General features: G+C 39.5%; 1 protein-coding gene and 1 non-coding gene across 2 annotated transcripts in view; one reads left to right on the top strand and one right to left on the bottom strand.

The window, feature by feature from the left end:
- The window catches only part of FHIT (fragile histidine triad diadenosine triphosphatase), a 1533474-nt gene that overhangs the window by 717393 nt on the left and 793492 nt on the right, over nucleotides 1-22589 (top strand). The window contains exon 4 of the mRNA XM_040246531.1: nucleotides 6087-6205. Within this exon, the coding sequence (XP_040102465.1) occupies nucleotides 6103-6205 (103 nt within the window). The 5' untranslated portion in view covers nucleotides 6087-6102. The remainder of the gene's footprint in view (nucleotides 1-6086; nucleotides 6206-22589) is intronic.
- TRNAC-ACA lies at nucleotides 2220-2292 on the bottom strand. The gene has a single exon. It is a non-coding gene; the product is annotated as a tRNA-Cys (tRNA).

Raw genomic sequence — 22589 nt, 5'->3', positions numbered from 1 at the left:
TAAAAAATATTGACCAGATTCACTTATCACATTAAAAACACAAATAATTCAAATCTAGTCATGTATTAAAAAATTCTAATAGTACATTGAGACTAAGTTGAATTAATCATAACAGTGAAAGGATGTTTCAGTGCTTTAAAAAATCTTTTACTGTAATTTACCACATTAATAGCAAAGAATGAGAAATTGCATGATCACTAATAAAAAGCATTTAATAAAGTTTTTTCTTTTTCAAATAGAAGCAGCTCTTACCAAACTTGAAACAGGAAAAATTTTTTAGCTTAATAAAGGCTTTATCCTTAGAATCTATAGCAGATGTCATTTTTAATGGAAAAAGACAAAAGTTTAAACTCATTCTTAAGATTGGGAACAAGACAGGAATACTCATGTTGCTGCTGTTTGTCAACATATTACCAGATACCTGACCAATATAGTAAGACAAATCGATACCAGTGGAATAATGGAAAGATATAATTATTATTTATAATATAATCATTTATTTAGAAAACCAAAGAGAATCAGCAGAAACTGCTAGCAATAGAAGTATTCAGCTAGGTTGCCAGCTCATAAGAGCAACACAAATAAATCAACAGCTTTTGTCTGTATTGGGAGTAACCAATTATAAACTATAAGATACCATTTATAATACTGACATAAATGAAAAGCTATCTAGGAATAAATCTAAGAAAGAATTCATAAAACATATAAGGGAAATTTAAAACCCTATTACAAGGGTTTTATTATAGAATTATAGACCATAAATGCAGCATTTATAATAAATAGATTGAATATTGTGAAGATATTATATTTCTTCCAATAAAATTTAAACTCATTGTAATTCAGATCAATGCCTCAACAAGAGTTGTTTTGAAGGGGTATAATTGAATCTAATATTTATATAAGAGAATAAATAGATAAAGAAGGACCTTCTCTGTGCAAGGCATTAATATATATATAGCAGAAGTTGACAAACTACAGTCCATATGCCAAATGCAGCCTGCCTTCTGTTCTTAAAAATAAAGTTTTATTGGGACACAGCAACATCCATTCCTTTATTTATTGTCTGTGGCTACTTTCATGCTGACAAGATAGCCTGAACCTGGCCCTTCATAGAAAAAATGCCTCCTCCTGTTCTCTAGCATCTATCATAGAAAAGGCTATAATAAAGTCTAGACTCACTCCTATGTACATAGGGGAACTCAGTGTAATCATTTCCAGCAGTTGGTGCTGGGAAAGTTGGTGCACAAAAAGAGAAAAATGAAACCATTTTTGTACTTCAGAAACAGCTCCAAGTAGATTAAATACCTAACTGTTAAGAGTGAACATATAAAGCTAGTAGATGAAAATTTAAGAATACATTTTTGTAATCTTACAGTAGAAAACGGTTTGTTATGAAATATTCACAGAGCACAAACCATGAGAAGAAAGTTGATGAATACATCAAGACAAATGCTTTTGTTCAATGGAGTCTGTGATCGAAAAACTAACAGATGGTGAAAATACAACTGTCATGTTTAATACACTAAGATTAATATTTAAATACACAAAGGACTCAAAAAATCAGAAAATAGGAGGGAAGAAACCAAGACAAAAGAGGAAAAAGTATGAATTGGTGATTCATACAAAGAGAAATACACACATACACAGATTGCACCGTGTGTGTGCAAGCTGCTCAGTCGTGTAAGACTCTTTGTGACCCCTAGCCCACTGGGCTCCTCTGTACATGGGATTGTCCAGGCAAGATTACAGGAGTGAGTTGCCATTTCCTCCTCTAGAGAATCTTCCCGACCTAGGGATCACACCTGTGTTTCCTACATTGGTAGGCAAATTCACATTGGAGACTAGCTAATTAAAATTCAAAAATGCCTTTTTGCCTATCATAGAAGTAAAACCTTGGAAATCAGGTACTGTCAAGCGTTGACAAGGGTGTGAGAAGATAGAAATCTTCATACATTGCTTCTAGGAATGCAAAATGATCCTTAATCTTTTTAAGGTTATAAGTATCTGTATAACCTAAAACCCAAGCGATTTCACTCACTCACTCACAACTTCTATACAAATTTTAAAACTATGTACAGGATTTTGACACATAAGTGAAGTTGCTCAGTTGTGTCCGACTCTTTGTGACCCCATGGACTATAGCATACCATGCTCCTCCATCCATGGGATTTTCCAGGCAAGAGTACTGGAGTGGGTTGCCATTTCCTTCTCCAGGGGATCTTCCTGACCCAGGGTTTGAACCCGGGTCTTCTGCATTGTAGGCAGATGCTTTACCATCTGAGCCACCAGGGAAGTCCTCTGACCCATAAAGTATTTATGAAAAATACAGTGGAGCTTATAAATACAGCGTTAGTTAGTTGCTCAGTCGTGTCCGACTCTTTCTGACCCCATAGCTGGGGGCTCACCAGGCTTTTCTGTCCATGGGATTCTCCAGGCAAGAATACTGGAGCGGGTTGCCATTTCCTTCTCCAGGAGATCTTCCAGACTCAGGGATGAAACCTGGGTCTCCTGCATTGTAGGCAGACTCTTTACCATGTATTTATTAAAAAATATGTACAGTGAAGCTTAAAAATATAGCATTATATTTGGTTAAAAAAAAAAATGAAGCCCCAGGCTGGGAAAGGAAGGAATGGGTTTGGGTATAGAGGATGAAGTAAAAATAAGAAAAATGAAAATCAGAAGAGAGTCTTTGATGGATTGGCAATAGTAGCTCATCAACTCAAGCGTATGCTTAAGTCAACTCTGTAAAATTATCCATTAGAGGAAACAACATCCACGGACGTTAGTCCTTTCAGAACTGTTCAGATGCTCAACCAGTGTCATCAGGTATGGGTCTGTCTCTGTATTTTGGTTTTCCTGGCATCAGTGTTGGCTCTGATAAGAGGCAGACTCTTTCTAGGGTATTCTTTAGCTCTTTCAAGTTCATGACAACTAAGCAGAAAGAAAGCACCCTGCCCATAGTATGAGCAGTTATCCTCTCATGAATATCCTTTCTTTGGCTGGTTCATTTTTTCTCCTGTGAGTACCCCTGAATCAGTCATGTGACAAAGGACTAAGGGTGCCTGGGTCACTTTCTCATCCCTAGAACCAGGCAGTAGGAAGAACCCAACATACGGAATATGGTGGGATACTACCCAAACAGAAATTACAGTGATATGACCAGAACTATGGAAAATGGATGCTAAGGGAGCAAAAATACACAGGTAACTTAGGGAACTTGAATCAATGCTGTTTGAAGAATGATTGAATTGAATTGCATGCTCATTCTAGAAAAACTGGGGGAAATGAAAAACACAGGTCAACTTCAAATATCTAAAGCACTTCCACTTGCATTAAACTTGTTTTATATGATCTGTCAAACCTTAAATCCACGATGAAAGGTGAACTTGTTAGGAAGGGCAACTGTGTAATAGCTGAAGCTGGTTACCTGAAAAGGATTGGTTAGTGAATTTCACATCACTGTGTGTATTCGAACATAGGCTAGCCAGCTACCTGGCAAAGATTTTGTAGGAAAAGATTGGGAGAATAGTTGGGTTTAACCAGTGGTTCTGAATCATCCAGATATCTTATTAAAGCTTAGAATTCTGGGTCCTTCTCCCAGAGTTTCCGGTTTGGTAGCTTTGGAGTAGGACTCAAGAATTTGCATTTCTAATTTCCCCATGTGCTGTTGGTACTATTGCTCCAGGGAACACACCTTGAAAACCTCTGGGTTAGATGATTTTCAGTATCCACAGTGACCTTTCATCTTTATGAGATAGTTGTACTTGTTCTCCATTCAGTTGCTCAGTCATGTCACTCTTGATGACCCCATGAACTGCAGCATGTCAGACTTTCCTATCCATCACCAGCTCCCAGAGTTTGCTCAAACTCATGTCCATTGAGTTGATGATGCCATCCAACCATCTTATCCTTTGTTGTCCCCTTCTCCTCCTGCTTTCAATCTTTCCCAACATCAGGGTCTTTTCCAATGAGTCAGTTCTTCACATCAAGTGGCCAAAGTATTGGAGCTTCAGCTTTAGCATTAGTCCTTCCAATGAATATTCAGGGCTGATTTCCTTTAGGATGGACTGGTTGGATCTCCTTGCTGTCCAAGGGACTCTTCTTGAGAGTCAGTTCAAAAATATCAATTCTTTGGCACTCAGCTTTCTTCACAGTCCACTCTCACATCCATACATGACTACTGGAAAAACCATAACTTTAACAAAAACATTTGTCTCTGCTTTTTAATATGTTGTCTAGGTTGGTCATAGCTTTTCTTCCAAGGAGCAAGCGTCTTTTAATGTCATGGCTGCAGTTACCATCTGCAGTGATTTTGGAGCCCCCCAAAATAAAGTTTCCCACTGTTTCCATTATTTCCCCATCTATTTGCCATGAAGTGATGGGACCAGATGCCATGATCTTCATTTTTTGAATGTTGAGTTTTAAGCCAGCTTTTTAACTCTCCTCTTACACTTTCATCAAGAGGCTCTTTTGTTCCTCTTTTCTTTCTGCCATAAGGGTAATATCATCTGCATATCTCAGGTTATTGATGTTCTAGAAAGCAATATTTGTATATTGAGGCAAATTATCCATACTCTCCCTTCGTACCTGAAATGTGTTAAATTCTGGCTATATGGGTACTTCTAAATTAGATGGATTTTGCATAGCCCTCTGTTAACTGCTGGATCACTGAAAACATTAGAGCCATTAAGCAACTGGACATTTATTGGTATGCTTTATAAACCAGTCCTCCGTTTTCTTATGTCATCCTTTTTGTAATCCTATTTCTGTTTTCCCATGAGGATTCAGTTTTCATCAGTTTTGTAGTAGGGTTGTTCCTGACTTAGAAAGCCAAAGTGGTTTCCCAAGGTGGATGTGTATTTTCTTTCATTCAGAAAGAAACTCTGTCCTGTATAGACACTGACTCATAAAAAAATCATTCCTTGGTACCCTGGATGTCAAGTGTCAAATCGTGCTTTTCCCCATCTTCTTACCCAACCCCAGCCTGTGGCCCTCCCTAGGAAGGAGGATATGGAACACTTCACCTATCTTGCTCCATACTACCTCTACATCAACCAGGAATTGTTTTCATTTTGAACTCTATTTTATTTCTTCTTCTTTTTCCTCAGATTTTTTTTCTCCTTAATTTTTGAAAGTTTGCTATAATAGTTCTCTGGGAGTACATGCATGTTTTTATAATTGTACACAAGGTCAAAGAGCATTTGTACTTTTTATAAATTGCTTTTAGATAAAGATAAAACCATTTGAGAAAAGAGAGACCCCAGAGATACCTCTTTAAGAATTAGACGGTTTATAGTCAATGCTTAACCATGCAAATTTTCAGCTTAGCAAAAATGACACAGATGGTTAAAAACAGTACCTGACAGATTGGACCTAGAGGATTTGAGTTCAGGTGGCTACTTGAAGAGCAGAGGGATTTAAGAAGACTTGTTGTCTGTGTGTGAGCTTTTGCTTGAAAACACTAAATCCAATGCTGGTAGGGAGAGTGGGATATTTTAAGAGGACTTACCCAGAATACATCTTCAGTTCAGTCGCTCAGTTGTGTCCAACTCTTTGCGACCCCATGAATTGCAGCATGCCAGACCTCCCAAGTCCCGGAGTTTACTTAAACTCATGTCCATCAAGTTGGTGATGCCATCCAGCCATCTCAAACTCTGTCGTCCCCTTCTCCTCCTGCCCCCAATCCCTCCCAGCATCAGGGTATTTTCCAATGAATCAACTTTTCGCATGAGGTGGTCAAAGTATTGGAGTCTCAGCTTTAGCATCAGTTCTTCCAGTGAACACCCAGGACTGATCTCCTTTAGGATGGACTGGTTGGATCTCCTTGCAGTCCAAGGGACTCTCAGGAGTCTTCTCCATCACCACAGTTCAACAGTATCAATTCTTTGGTACTCAGCTTTCTTCACAGTCCAACTCTCACATCTATACATCTTAGTGAACACTAAATGTGGGGCAGCTTAAATGATGTCTTCTTGATAGCTAAGGATCTGTAGTAATAGACTCTGCTTTCTTTAAATTTGTGTATGATCTGAGTTTCTCAGTGGAATTTGATGAATGTCCGTTTTCTACATCCTCTTCTCTTCCAGACTTCAATTTGAGGAAATGTCATTCAGATTTGGCCAACATCTCATCAAGCCCTCGGTGGTGTTTCTCAAAACAGAACTGTCCTTTGCCCTGGTGAACAGGAAGCCTGTGGTACCTGGACGTATCCTTTTTTTTTTTTTTTTTTTAAAGAGAGAAAACAGACCAAATAAACACAGCCATTAACCTCTAGTATTCGACCAAAAAGGTAAGCAAGGAATCCTCCTGTCTCCCCCTTTGGAGAAACCAGGTAGGACAATATTTACATTTATTCTGAATCCAGTTGGTGGCACCAGTAATATGCTTGATCAGTGCTGCAGAACTTCTGAAAAGGAGTTGCTTAGCAACTGTGGCTTTGGAGGTGAGTTTTTGCGTGACCTTTTCGCTGTTGTAGCTGTGTAAATAAATAGGTGCTTCTAAAATGGATCCAATGAATATCCTTAGCACTTTGTTTTCAGGTATCAAGTGTGTACTTTAATAGTAAGATAAGAGATTGGGTGACACACTTGTGATGTGGAAGTAAGGTGTTACGTGAAGATTTGAGACTGGCTTGGTTTCTTTACCTCTTGGAGATCATTCAAGTTGTGAATTTTAATTGCATTCAAACACATAAATATACTACAAAGTGTGTATATATATATATATATATATATATATATTTAATGTTAGAGTCTGAGATAGCATTTTCTCTTGGAAAACATCCCAGCTTCTAGATCATTGTCTGGTGCCATTGGTGGTGTGGGGTATTTTATTTCCCTCTGACCATCGATTTCAGTAGAAGCTTTATTCTTTGCAGTGGGAGAGGCAGAATTTGGTGAAATGCCCTGGAGAGTTATTTTTATGTTGTTGAAAGTATCACTCGTGACTGTATGTGGATGACATTTGTACTAACTCTTCAAAAATTTTATTCACCCCCTCCCCGACCCCAACTTAATTTACTATGCAGAGGGCAACAAAGTATGAAATGTTGTATATTAAGATCATAAGCATTTCCACATTGAGACATGCTTCTACTTTGAAATAAATTTCTCGGTAATTTTGAGTATATAAAGGTGTCAAGATTTTTTCTAAGAGTGAGTTATATTTTTTTAAATGGGATTTTTGAAAATGCTTGAAAACTTGATGAATCATCTTCTTTCTTGACCATGTAACTACTAATAAAACATGCAGCAAAAGATAATTGTGGTTTTTGTGGTAGACTCCCAAATTTCTTGATTTGAACTTTTAATCTAAATAAATTTCATAAATTTATAAAACTAATAATAATATCAATAAGCTAGTAAATAATATATATTTTTCTTAATATATTTAACTTTTAAATTTATAAAAATATTTAATTTTATAAGTATATAAGATCAGAAAATTTCATCTTCTGTTTATTAAAGTTAAAACTCTAAAAGGATGTAGGATGCCCCTATAAAATGACAGTTTTTAAGTTGTATAACATTTTCATATTGAGTTTCTTCAAAAGACCTTGAAGTTCTTGAAATAACACAGGCATTTTATTTTCTCATTTGATTTTGCTGCAAGTCTGTGGTTGCCTTTTTCCTTTGAGGAATATTTTTTTTAAGCAAAATGTCTAATTCTTGTGTCAAAAGGATAATGTTTAAATGCCATCTCTCTTTGGGTGTCAGTTTTAATTGACTTTTGTCAAAGAACTGAGGGAATTTGGGGTGAAAATGTGAATTTAGATGAACGAATCTTAATGCTTCGGACTGACAGAATATGAGACTGTAGAGCTGCACTTTTTAAAAAACGGTTAATAATGGAATAAACTTTGATTTTTTTTAAACTCCTATATTAACAGTAAGAAACTTGATTTTTCATGGTCTTTTTAACCACCTCTGAAAGTGTGCTGTGTAAGACCTGCATCATATATGTGTTTGAACTGAAATAGAGGTGTCTGCTTCAAGGAAAATGTTTATAGTGAACAGTGAGCAGTTAGTGAATGATGACTAGTTTTGTTCCAGATGGCACTGAAATTGCCATTTTGAAAATGAGTCCTGGTTGATTATCACCTCATTGAGTAAATGCCAAGGACAAGGGGAGCATTGTATTAAAATCAACAACCTCAGTTTGTTTGGAAGGTAGCAAGAAGGACTCAGCTCTGTCCAAGGCTGAGAATGGTACACTCAGTGCAATCAGCATACTCTGTAAAGCTCTTTTACGTCTACAGTGTTTAAAGTAATTTCAGGGGCAGTGGATAATGGATTCAAACAATCCTTTTTATATAATGATTCTGAAACTTTTTATTTTACTTTACCTTGGTAAACTCTCTTAGGTGACAATTGTGAGAATTTTAATAAGTAACTCATTTACTTGCGTGAAGTAATATTCTTTTGTCCTGTGATTTGGAAATTGAAACAGTGAATAGCTCTGCCTACTAACATTTAATAAAATAAATGGTGAAATGGTTGCAGCAGACCATCACTGCCCCTCCCCACCCCACCCCATCCACCGCAGTGCTCTACCCTGCCTGCCCTAAATAAGCCCCTTGTTGTGGGTCTTCTAGGTCTTCTGATTCTCTACCCCTGGACTTCCCCAACCCAGCCTACAGCTCTCTCTAAACCACAACTCTGATGTTACCACTCTCCTATTCCTTTGCAAAAAATCACTGATGAATATAATGTATATCATTTTATTTGAGAATTGTTGTTCAGTCGCTCAAATGTGTTCAACTCTTTGTGATCCCATGAACTGCAGCACACCAGGCTTCCCTGTCCTTCACTATCTCCCAGAGTTTACTCAAACTCATGTCCATTGAGTTGGTGATGCCATCCAATCATCTCATTGTTGTCCCCTTCTCCTCCTGACCTCAATCTTTCCCAGCATCAGGGTCTTTTCCAACTTGAGGATAAAGTCCAAATTTCTTAGCATCCCTTTAAAGGATTTTCATTATCTTAACTCACCGTCCCCACTTGCCAGCTATTTCCTTAAACAGGTGGTGTATTTCCCTTTACCTGCTGACTCCCACTCTTCCTCACGCTTCTCTCTTCACCTCGAGGTCCTTCCCTTCCTTTTCACTTGAACTCAAGTGCTTACTTCGATACCGGTCCTGCCCTCTTAGGGAAAAAAACAATTCCATCCTTTTTGTGACACTTGATTCCTTATTCGCATGTTGATTTATTCAGTGGTTTATTACTGAGCTACTCTCTTCCAAGCACCATGCCAAACACTAATCCCAGTCTGCCCCAGACCAGAGCTGTGTTCATTTCTGTTTGTCTGTGTGTGGAGTTGCATTCCCGGGAAGAGGTGGGGGCGAAATCTACTCTTAGTACGTCTCTTTTTCTAAGCACCCAGAATATTGTGTTGACTGAATTTAAAGTGAATCTGTAAACATCAGGAGCTTGTGGATAGTTTCAAATACTGAGATCCTGCCTTTCCTGTATTCCCATGCACAAAGCCATGTCTTGTCAACATTTTATTCCAGATTTATTAGTATCTCATCCAGTTCTCCCTGCGTGCTCTGTCAGTTACAGTTCTGTTTACACTACTGTTATGAGTGTCTTGTATTAAGTCTAAATGCAGTGAATGGACTGATGGCATATGGGAAGAGATTCTTTTCCATTTTTTTCTGACTGTGTTAATTGGCCAATGGACGAGTCTATATTTTAAGGGCAGTATATTGCTATCTTGTTGTGAACTGGAAAATTCTATTTTGTGTTTTTGATGATTTCTTTTTTAAAAGAGTGTTGAGGTGGCCTCTGGGGAATGTGCCATTCAGAAGAGACTTGTAAATGTCATCTTTGAACTTGTGTCCTCTCTTAACATTTTGCTCCCCACTCCTCAACCTTTTTTTCTTTTTGACTTTACTCACTGGTTCACTTTATACGTTCCTGAGGAGGAAAAGCACCGTCAGATCGGGGGCTGCAGATATGCTTTTGAAGCAAGACTGTTTGCTTCCATTCTCAGAAGAGCCACTTACGTCCCTCCTCGTCCCCACCTAAAGCAGACACTTCTGCTTGTTGCAAACAGTGTTTAAAGTTGATTGAATAGGCTTTGGCCTCTGTGGTGCAACACTCTGGAAGCATATGTCTGAAGATCTTTAATCCCTTAATTTCCTGTTGCTGGAAAATGCTTTTCAGGGAGTCTTGGAAAGAGAACAGAAGCATTTTGGAGGTTGCATCTTCAGAATTCTGCAGCCAGCGTTTTATTCATGTACTTGGTGCAGCCCAGCTATTGTTTGTGGCTTGGAAACATTTGAGTCAACGTGGTTAATACTTGTCTCCAGTCCACTCCCCTTGCATCAGGCTGTGTCTACCTCTCATCTTGAGGTGAGCATGAAAAATGAATTTGAACATTAGTGGAATCCATTTGGGGACTGGGGCTTTTATTGTAAATAAAATTATTCATTTGTTATGTCCTGTAGTTTTCAGCAGACAATGTATTGATCTTTGAATTGCTATTCAGCATGGCATATGGGACTCTGACATAAGGGGAACATGGCCACGTTTGTGGACAGGTTGAATGCATTGTGTAATGACAGAAACAAACCTTGCTTGCTGGCCATACTATATTATACAAATCATTTGTCAACAGTTTATTGAATCTGTTATTAAAAAGAGCAGATTCTTCCAAGCGGGAGCATCACACACAGAATGTTATCAGGGCCAAGCCACGTTAGGATGATACATTGAGGACAGCCTTACAAAGTGTATTTGTGAAGAATTAGACTAGGTAACTTAAAGGACATTTCTGCTGACATATTAGAAACAAAAGTTTGGTGCAAGGGAAATTGTGTTCTAAGGTCCAACTTCAATAGATAAAAAAGAAAAATCCGGCAATTGCCTTTTAATACAAAATCTTACCTCCCTAAGCAAGCAGTGTTCTGTTTTCAGGGCATTGCCATATTGAATATTCTTGAAATAAAGGAACAGATAATAAAAATAGCTTCATTACTTAACGGTGCTTCTTACGGAATAGATGCTATAGATAAAAGTGCCCTTTTAGTCCTTCCGTAAAAATCAGAAATATTTGTCATTTCCTGAGTAGGTTGTAATCTTGTGAATTTCTTTAATTGTTCAGGAAACTGCAGTTATTAGTGATCTCATGATCTTTTCATTTCTGAAAAAGAGTTTCTTTTAAAACCTTCCTGTGCAAATAAAATGAGTGCAAGCACTATTTTAATATCTTTATTACTAAAGATAGACCTTTTTGCTCTTGAAATTTCCCTAAGCATATGCCTACCCCAGCCGCCCCCCGCCACGTTTTTGGGCCTGTTGTATATTATCCAGCTTAAAATACCATAGAAGACGTGTTCAAAGTTGAGCATACACCCTTTGTCCTGAGCTGAGTAGTGGGAAAAGTTGGTTTCCTTGTGGTCATGTTTTTCTTGACTTCATTTGGCAGATTGTTGTGTCCAAAAGATCTGCAAGCAGCAGTGATTGCTCAGAGTGTTCTTATGCTGTTTCTAAGGGAAAGGTTTCCGTATAAATGTGTGCCTACCTTTGGGTCAGTAGAGTACATTGCCTCCAGCTTGAACGGTTTTTTACAGCATTCGTCAGGAGCAACACAGAAAGCTCTTCTGTGCTTTTGGCGTGCACTAAATTGACTGATATCTTTTTTCAGTGTCCAGAACCTAGCACAGAGGCTCCTGCCAGCCCCCATTACAAGCCATACCTTGTGTGTCTGTCATCTATCTTGGCTTGTCATCTGAGGAGTTACTGCTCAGAGAGAAAATATGGTTATCTGCTGTTTCTTGGGTTGGTAGTGAGCTCATAGTGTTGAGTAGGATTCTGAGGCTGTATGCAGGGGCAGTGGGCAGTAACTGCCACAGGCAGCAGAGTAGGAAGGCTCCTTGCCAAGACTTTTCCTCTCGGGTTTATTTCTCATTCTTGGAGCTGAGACTGGCATCTTTATTTTTTATTATAGACAGAATGATGGATTTGAAGGGTTTAATAGATTGTGTGTGTGTGTGTGTGTGCAACGAACATTTGAAATTGGATGGAGAAAAATGTGTGGATTTTATATATTTTGCCCCAGTGACTTCAAATAAAGGTGACTCACCCATGAAACAGTGTGCCTGAGGCGTGTACACACTGATCTCTAGACTTCATCCAGCCCCCTTCCTGCTGGCCACTGTCTCTCCCTGGCTCCTTGCAGCCTACTGGTTGGTGAGGATACTGGTGAGTGGTGATTTTGTGGTTCACTTTGCCCCTACACTTCATCCCTTAGTTGTGACTGTTTACCTTTGACCTTGACTGCTTCTCCATAATAGGATTTACCTTCTAGCTTCAGGACTTACTGTGAGTGGGGTGAGATGAGCTGGCTTGACTATGGTGATGCATTTGAGGAGGAAAGTCCTGACGGCTTTTAAATCAGAGCTTTGAGGAGGTTTCTGTATTCTCTTAGAATTGCACAAAGCCCACAGAATTGTTTTGCAGCCACAAAAAGATACCTTTGCCACCTGCCAATCTCTCACAGAACATAATCCTATTAGTGTGTGTGTGTGTGTGTGTGTGTGTGTATGTGAGTGAGTTAGGGAACAGGAGATGCTCTGTCTCCAGCTCCAGCAAATGGTGGGATGATAATTATATGTGTTAAAATAACACTTTGAATATTCTTCATATTAATTGCAAAAATGAATATCCTGTATAGAATGCCATTCCCCTATTTCCATGCGAAACTTTCCTCAGGTAATTTTAAACTGTCATGGTTAACAGTATCTAAACTTGTTCATTATATTCTGGGCATATTTTTGACCTGCTTCCCATGCAAGCTATCAGATTGTGAGCAACAGGAAAAGGCTGGTCACGGTGTTGCCAGCCTTGCACTTGTAACAGAACATAATTAGAAGTAATGAATGGAATAATACATCATTATTCACAAGAAATGTCATGTAATTAACTCAGATAACACAAAATGTATCCTAATTTCCATTTGGAATGAAAATAGATTTGTTAGAACATCAGTAGGCAGTTTAATGTTTATCCTATATTTTCATACACATATCAAAACTGTTAAAATCTATTGAATGAATATACATGTATTTTCCACAACACAATAAGTCAAGATGGCTTTCTTTCACTAATAGTCTTATGTGTATGCCTTGTTTATTATATATACATAATTTATATATATGTTCCAGTCTTAGAATTAGCATAATTAATTTATATTTATTGCAAATTAATGATCTAATTTATTTACTTAGCTCCCATTTCCTTTCTCAAACTAATCGACTGAAAAAATAATTATAAATTTGCAAATAGCTCTTGGGCACAAATCCTAAATTGGACTTATCCTCAGAACTCTCTGTAATCCATGGTGGATTCATGTCAACGTATGGCAAAACCAATACAGAATTGTAAAAAAAAAAAAAAAATAGTAGGTATCTGAACTAGTTTTGCAATCTAAATTGTTTTCCTGAGATTTCTGTTCCAGGCTTTAAATATGCCTCGAGTCTTGGCTTGGCTTAGATGGACCCACAGCTGGGGATCAGACATATGGCTGGATATATCTTAGGCAGAGGACTTATTTTTAGATGCAGCAATTAACATGACACATAGCAGTGACCAATGTCCTAATGTCAGTGTAAGTCCTGGAAGTTCTCTGCTCTGTCACAACACCATCCTGTTAATTTCTGCTTTGTGGGAAGATCTGGAGAGACCCAGGGGAGGAGGCAGAGAAGTGTGAGCAGCTCCCAGGAGGCAGTATGGACAGAACTGTTATAATATTTTAATAGCAGGAACGGGCATGCCGGTGGATGCACTCAGTTACAGCCCTGGTTTTAGAAATGAACACTGATAGGAGGAAGCTTCGTTTACATCCTATGGCTCAAGCCTGGTATTTGCTCTTAAACACCATGGAGACTGGCATATAATAGCAGAGTCACCAATGAATTAAAAACAACAAAATTCTTTCTTTGTTTTAAATGGCTGGCTTCCTCACAGTGGAATGGTAACTGCCTAACACCGTTACAGGGGAAAACTTAAGTGTAGCAGGAAAGGATTGAGGCAATGGTTTCTTGGTCTGTCTGTCTCATGTGTGTGAACGTGGTAGGGATGAAGAGTCTGTATGTACATGCATTCAACTTACTAATATCTTTTATTGAAAATAATGTCATAGAAATAAATTAATTGAAAGACGTTTTTGTTGTTGTCACTCTGCCATCTCCGACTCTTTGCCCGCCCCATGGACTGCAGCATGCCAGGTTTCTCTGTCCTTCGCTATCTCCCAGAGCTTGCTCAGACTCATGTCCCTTGTGTCGTTGATGCCATCCAACCATCTCATCCTCTGTCACCCCCTTCTCCTCCTGCCCTCAGTTTTTCCCAGCATCATGGTTTTTTCCTAATGAGTCAGCTCTTTGCATCAGGTGGCCAGAGTATTGGAGCTTTGATGCTGAAATTGAAATAAGTGAATTAAATAATATTTTATGATGAGCAATGCATTGTTGAGGTCGCTATTTTGTTCTATCCCCTCTGACCAGTTGGAATGGGAAGGCAGAGTCTCAGGCCAGTGTTGGCCATAATTCATGGGAGTCAAGACTTCACCCAAAACTCTGGATCCTCATCCTGTTGCTCTTTCTGCCACTTCTGGTTGCTGCCCCATGTGCTCCGAACCTTTTTGTACCCTTGGTTCGGTATTTTGAGGAGTTCTTTTCCCTGGAGTCTCAAACATCCCCATGTTTCCTGCTTTCCAGGGCTACATTGCAGTCAGTCTACACTCTGTCATTTATAATGTTTGCTGCCATTTTGGTGTCTTTGTTTTTTGGTTGTAATCATCATCATTTAGGAATAAGGCTAACTTTGAGGACTTCTGGAAAACCTTTGTGCCTCAAGCATGACTCTGCAGCACTGTGAGTGCGGGGCCAAACACCTTGCTTGGCAAGCAGGATAATTCACTCCCAGGTAAGATGAGTCCAGGAAGAGTGAAATTCAGCTGGTTCTCTACATTTTCTCTTTTCTAATAGGTTTTAAAATGGCGGTAGTTACCAAGAGATCTTTTCATCTTCAAGATTTATTTCCAGTTCAAGAGATTTGTTGAGACTAAGAATTATCTGTTGAGTGCTAATACTTTAACAGTAAACCATGGATCCCCTTCCATTTACCAAAGATGATTGCTTTCGAGTTTATTAAATAAGATGTGTCAAGGTAAAATGAATCAACAGGAATTACATTAAATTCTGAAGCATGTTTCTCATGCCAACATCTATTAATATGATACTAGTTAGTATTTTCTATTCTGTTTAGGGACCGAATGACTCCTAGAAGCTTTTAAGTCATGGAGCTATAGCTGCAATAATGAAATTGAAATTCCGGGCTGGAACAGACATTGAGTGGGACTTTTCCTATTGCCCTGGAGTGTGAACCTAAACAGAAAGATTGACATCATTTCTGGGGAGATGCCCATGTGTGAGCGATAGCCACTCTCTCATGGCAGCAGCAGACCCAGACTCACCTGTTGAATCCCACCTCCATGCTCACAAACCTTGTAAGGGGAAAAGTCAGGGGAAGTAGAGAGCAGTGAAGAATGCTGAGAGGCTGTTCTCTTACCTCTTTCTAGAGTGATTATTCCTAGCCCTCCTCCACCCCCCACCAAGTGTCATGTGCTCTGAGCAGGGGCTTGTTCCATCCTTGGTGAAAGGATGCTGGCATCTTGTTCCTTGGAGTGATGCTGGCTGAGCAGAACCTGCAGGCTGTGTTGACACTGCTGTCTACGCAGTGGGGGCACAGTGCAAGCACAGGCTCTTGAGGACCACAGGAGGCTTCCCCTGTGCCCCACAGAGATTAGGGTTGCACCTGAACATAGACCAGTGCTTGTTTCTCATCTGCCTATTTCTGAGCAGTGGGTAAGGAGATCAGGAGAGGCTTTTTGCAGGGCAAGGAGAATAATATTCCTGAGAAGATGGGAGCAACTTTTCTACTCCATCCCAATTTCCCACAGCCCCTGGAGGAAACAAACAGATACCTCCCCTGGTTCTTATAAAAACCCATCAGCAGTAGGTGCCACAAGGCTGGTCAGGTAGATTTGTTGTTCCAACTGAGGCACTGGCCTGTGGAGAAAGTGATTGGATCATAAACCACTGGCAAAGTTACAAAGGGAGACATGACCATCCTTTTTTGAGTGGGTTCTCAGAAGCAGATAGAGTGAGGGTGGAACGTGAAGACCTTCAAGCCTGCGAATTCTGAAACATGCAGAGACCACCATGTTTGCAGAAACTCTCAGCAGATGGAACTGGGATGGGGCCAGGGAAACCTGCTCTTCACCTGCTGACGCAGAACTCTGCCTCCAGTCCCAGAGTAGCTCGGTCAGGAGTGGGGGAGAAGTTGGTAGAGAGCTCTAACTGCTCAAGGTTCCATCTCAAATCTGTGTTAGACAGGACTGGAAATTTTAATCTGAGATTGGATTGTTGGACACACGTTGTACGCAGGCGTCATCTCGGGATGGTCTTCCTCTTTAAGGTTTCAGTACCACGTTTACTTTCTTTTTCTTTGTGGCATTAATCATGTTCGAACTTACTATATAACTCGTTAGTGTCTCGGGCTGACCAGAATGCAAGCTCTGTGAAAGTCGGGATCGCTGTGAGGGTGGGAATTCCTGACTGCATCCCCATGTGCCTGGCAAGTGACAGACAATCAGTAAACATCTGTTCAATGAGTAACGATGGTTGACTATCTGAAATTTTTAGCTTTAAAACCTAAAAAAGACAAGGGTCCTCACTTAGCAAGTAGAATAATGTGATAAATTTTTACACCTGGCAATTCAGTATGGTGGTTAGGAGCATCACCTTGAATTTTTACACATCTCCACACACGCACACACTCACATGTGGATGCATAGTTGAAATTTATTGTTCCACAGTGCATGGCTTTGAGAGAGAGGACTAACAGGTGGTTTCAGCATGAAAAAAAATACCTTCCCTCTGTCCACCCCAGCAGAGTGGCTGAAGATTTCTTTGACGATTTCCAGCCAGGCCAGTGAAACTAGCCTTTCTTGGCTCAGTCCTGTGTCAGAGGTGATTTTAATATCCTCCTAAATGTCACAAATTAAACAGGCTTTGGTATCTCAGCAGATGATGAACTTCAGTTTCCCAAGATTTTATTTTTCACCATCTTTTCTTTCTCCGGGAGTCTAGGGTAAGTATGTATGCAATTTCTTCAGTCCTTCAATCAATTTTTATGGCCCCTTCTTCTTGGCTTCTCACACATACAGGTTGTCTTACATATATACTTATTTATACATCTTTGTTTCTAATGCGCTCCTTTGATAAAGCCTTTCTTAAGATTTATTGTTATTTATACAGTAACCAGGGCATCACTGAGGCAGTTTGTCTACTTGGTTACTTCCTGAAAGTGTTTAGAAAATGACTTAAGTTGACTAATAAAGTGTAGTGAGATAGTAAGATTAAGTACTTTAAAAATAAGAGCAAACAAGTGAGAGTCCAAAAGAAAATAAGGAAAATAAGATGGAGCCAAAAGAGAACATAGTACATGAAATAGATACCAAATGTCCCTAAAGTTGTCAGAGATGGGTTACAGAGCTGGCCCTGGCCTCTCTGGCACCAGCCTAGGGAAGGAGAAAGAGATGCTCTCCTTGAGGGTAGAAATGGGCTGATTGTTCAGGAAGTGCAGAAACGTGACCAGCAACAGGGATCAGTTGTAGTTTCTGAGGCCCTTTCCTTGTGGAAGTGATGCCAGAACTTGTAATGGAGAGCATCCTCAGCATATCCTTACAATGCTGCTCGCCATCTCCACCACCCCTGCCCACGTGTACCTGGACCGGGCACGACCACTTGTCTACTTCCTTGTTTACACCTCCCAACCACTTCCCTCCTCTGCCCTTCAACCTAACATCACACAGCACCTGGCATGGGCTTCTTAACATAGATATTGGACCACATTATTCCCTGGCTTTAAGATTTTCAGTGGTTGTTTCTTTCAATTAGAATAACATCTCGAGTTTTCACTTTGGCCTCCTGGATTTCTGGCCCTTGCCTCAGTGAGCTGTTTCAGCCACTGGGCTTTTGCACCAGCCTTGTCTTCACCAGGAGTGAGCTTCCCTCTGACCTTCACATACATGCCTCCCCAGGTCTCATCTGCTCTGCTCCAGTCCCTGTGTCGTCACCTCCTCACAGAGGCCTTCCCTGACCCCACTACAGAACTCAAGCCACGGAAAACAATGATCAGTGATGATTAAAGAGGCTCTCTTCCTGTCCTGTGACCAGCATCATTGAACATACAGGGAGGAGAAAGACTCTACCTGCTAGTGGGTCTAATATTTTGTGTACCCTCTTCCAGTGCAGAGCCATTTATACTTGTTGAAACTGCCAGTGAATTTGGGACAGGGAGTTGGAGAACTGGAGATTCTAGTCAAGTGAGTTCATTTTTTTTTTTTCCCCTTAATCTAAAAATAAACATAGCTTCCTAGACTAAAGCAAGATGATGTGTAAGTCAGAAGAATGAATGGCTTTGGCTATGAAAGCATGGCATAATAATGACACTTTTTTCTTTGTCATTATCCTGACACTTTGAGGGTAACCAAGGGCTTGGGATTGGATAAGGGGTGCCATTTAATTGTGGCCCAAAGTTCATAAAACTGAAGCTTAAACCGAATTAATTTCTGGATTTCTATGTGAATATCATATAACAATTGGAATAACCCCAAACCCACTTTTAAACTACTCAATTAAGAATGGCATTAAAATAATACCCAGGATTTAAAATAATACCCAGGATTTAAAATAAACCTGCAAAATGATGAGAATTTGACATTTTATGAGCCTTTTTATTTTTTTTCCCTGTAAGATGTGGTTAAAAAAATCATTTTCTACTGTCTTTAGTGCCTGGGAAGAATAGGTAAGTGAGCAATCCCGGGGTTCATTCATGGCTGAGAGTTGCTTTGCTACGGTGATTGTTAAATCCTCCCAGGGTTTAGATTAGTCTAAACCAGGGGTCTGGATGCTCCACTCTCATTAACTGTAATGGGACTTACTGTGTACATCTCTCTCCTTCACACACAGCACTGAAAAATGACCCCCTCACACCACCTTTGTGTCTTGCTCTTTGAACTAATTTTAATGGATTTTTTTTTTTTTTAAGTGAAGTGTCTCTGTACAAGCCTCAGGGCAATAAGATTGCTACCAATTTGCTGATAAGTAATAGTCCTTCGTTTTGCAGTGTTCAGCCTATACATGCTGGAGTGATTTGGGCCCAGAACTGACTCAGTTTATTTCCAATGAAACTACAGTTTTCCCCCTTTTCTTTCTTTTCTTCATGTCTTTTTTTTTTTTTAACATCTCAGTGTCCTGAATATAATAATCAGTACACAGTAGATATTCAGCACTCATGGAGTTCTGAAACTACTAAAATGTTACTGAGAAAAGCATTCAGTATTCTCATTGCAGTCTTTTAGTAACCAGCTAATGAATTGCTTGGCTAAATAAATGTTTTGTTTAAATTATGTCTCTGTAAAAAGCAATCTAGTTTATATCAGGTGTAACAGATTTTTAAATCTTGCATTTCTTTTTTCTAATTATGAGAATATCTTTCCATTATAGAAAATAAAAACTATCCATAATCTCATTACCCAGAAACAACCCCTTCCAAAATTGCAGTTTATTTCTATCTAATTTTTTTCCTATTTTTTGCATTTCTTTAAGAAAGATAAATATTTTATAACCTGATTTTCAGCTATTATTGACATTTTCTGATATTTTAATAGCACTGAGATTTTTATTAATGAAGTTCTAGTGTACCATATGGATCTACTATGATATTCACTATTCAAACCACATTTAAGGAATATTTTAGTGAAAGATCTTCGGTCACATTCCTGATAAATTTCTTAAACTGGAATCACTTGATAAAATGTTATGCAGTATTTAAGCTGACAAATATCCCAAAATTTGTCTTTTACAAGCAGCACATGAAAATATACATCACATGATAGTCTCTTCAGCTTTGAAAGTTTAAGATGTGGGGGCTTCTCTTAACCTTTGCCAATGTGATAGATTTTACATATGTCATTGTTTTCCATTTAAGTTATTTAATTGGATAATATGATGAACTTTTCAGTGTGTTTATGAACTATTTTTAATGACTTAATTATTTGTGTATTTATTAAAACTCAGAGAGCTTCTAGTAATTAGCCCTCTCTCTATTGTATTTGTTGCAAATATTATTCCTACTTTGACTCGTCCCCTTCAGTTGCTTATGATAATTACATACAGAAATTTTAGGTTTTTTGTAGTTAAGCTTGTCAACTTTATCATTTGTGAGGTTTTCCAGTTCTTTTAAGCTTACAAAGCATTTCTATGCAGAGATCAGTTAAATATTTATTTTCTGCATTTTTAAAAAAAATATTCTTTTTCATTTTTAGTCTACTAACACCAAGAATTTCATAGCACTTCATAGGCATGCTTTAAAAATTCACTTTATCTTCCTGGCAGCCCTTTGAAGGAGGTAGAGATTGCTATTCCCAAGTTATCAGTGAAGAGACTGGGGGTGCGGCACTGCATCAGATAGCCTCTTTCCAGAAGCAGACCTGTGCTTTCTTATTTTATAAAAAATAATACGAATGGTCCCTGACTGAAGATGGTTCAGCTTATGAGTTTTGGGCTTTAATATGGTACAAAAGTGATACACATTCAGTAGAAACCATATTTAGAATTCTCAATGTGGTCTTTTCCCAGACTAACAATACGCTCTATCATGTTGCTGGGCGCTGGCAGCCACCACAGCTCCCAGTCAGCCACACAGTCAGAAGGATTAGCAACCGATACTCTTCAACCCATATCACCATTCCTTTTTTGACTTTCAGTTCACTATTCAATAAATTACATGAGATATTCAATGCTTTATTATAAAGTAGGCCTTGAGTTAAATGATTTTTCCTAAATGTAGGCTTTCATCAAGGTCCTTCATGAGAGTTTGACGAAACTGTGAAATACTGCCATTCTGCAAAGCAATATTTTTGTTTTGGAAAATATGCTTATTATAAAAATATTGTTTATGTTAACATGATGTGGATTTATTGTTTGAATCATTAGATAATGTTTTCTCAGTTCTAATTTCTACTTAAATAAGTCCACACGAACACAAGCTCTTTGGTGTTATCAATCGTTTTCACCAGTTTTACGGGGTATGAAGACTGAAAGTTTTGTGGACTGCTCCTCAGCAGCCACTCCTTTGCCTCAGCTCTAGTTTCTCCTATTGTCCTCACTGTTGCTGCCTTAATTTCACAAAGCTTTATCTCCTAAGGGCATAGGTGATTTGGAACACGCAAATAGTAGCCACAGGACTGAGGGAGTGTAAGCTTTGCAGCCCATGCCTCTGTGTGAATCCTAGCTCAGCTCCTCATGGGTAGGATTCTCAACCCAGAAGTTATTTCAGCTGTCTTTGCTTTAGTTATCTCATGCTTAAGGTGGGGTAATGGTATCTGCCTCATGCGGTAGCTCTGAACATCACGTGAGCTAACATATGTAATATGCTTAAATGGTCCATACTCTTTGCGATCCCATGGACCGTAGCCTTCCAGGCTCCTATGCCCAAGGGATTTTCCAAACAAGAATTCTGGAGTGAGTTTGCCATTTCCTACTCCAGCCCTGGAATGTACGAAGGGTCATATATTAGCTATTTTGTTAGGTTTCTAAGGAGTTACCAGAGTTCGAGAAGCCTGAAATGTGACATACTATTCCACAGGGTTCTTCAAGTGTTCCTTTTCCTCTTTTTGGATATTATTAAAGCCTGAACCTCCCTTTCTAGTCTATTTTCCTTAGCAGGACAGGGTCTATGAAAGTGGACTTTTTCTTTTTTTAATTGTGTGGTCAGTTCCTTTTGGGGTGGAGTTGGCTACCAGAACGCCTTTTCTCCCTGCAAATCCATAAGTACTAAAGCTATCACCCTCCTCCCCCACGGAATTCCTCGGTAGTTTGTGATTCACATCCTGGAAACATATAGATTTTCCTTCCTCTCTTGGCCACCAGATCAAGCATCGCTCTTTCTAATTGGTACCTATAAACAGGGACAGGGCCTCCTGTGCATGCTGGAGGCTCTGCAGCCTTCCTGCCTGCTGTAATCAAAGCTGCCTCCCACTCCAGAGCACACAGTTGTCTTTCTTCATGGCTGTAGCTCACACTGGAATCATAGTGCCTTTGCCTAATAACATGTTTCTCAAGCCACAGTCCTGTGCTCCGAGGACAGGGGTTTTTCTCCAGGCACCAGTGGCTGGTCTGTTCATCTGTAGTGCCCACTCTCTGGTCCACCTCGTTTTATCTTCTCTTGAGTCGTCCTCAGTTTCCTCTGGGGGATGTGGCGACCAGCTGCGTTCCTGGCAGGCGGCCTCTGTTCATATGCCCTTCTGTCAGATTAAGGCTGGTCTTCCCACAAGGGACTCCTCCTGGAAACACCAAAGACTAGTGTCAATGCAGGAGGCAGAGGGAGACTCCTCAGGGTCCCCTGATGCCCGTGGCATCTCTGGGTGTCTGTCCAAACGCATCCAGGTGGCCTCCTTTTCCACTGAGGAACTGAGGAAGAGTCCTCTCACTGGCTTCCAGTGACATAACTGGCACA

The sequence above is a fragment of the Oryx dammah genome, unplaced genomic scaffold, assembly GCF_014754425.2.
Source record: "Oryx dammah isolate SB20612 unplaced genomic scaffold, SCBI_Odam_1.1 HiC_scaffold_9, whole genome shotgun sequence".
Taxonomy (NCBI): Eukaryota; Metazoa; Chordata; class Mammalia; order Artiodactyla; family Bovidae; genus Oryx; species Oryx dammah.
The sequence above is the reverse complement of the archived record's forward strand: the minus strand, read 5'-3'. Positions and strand labels throughout refer to the sequence as shown.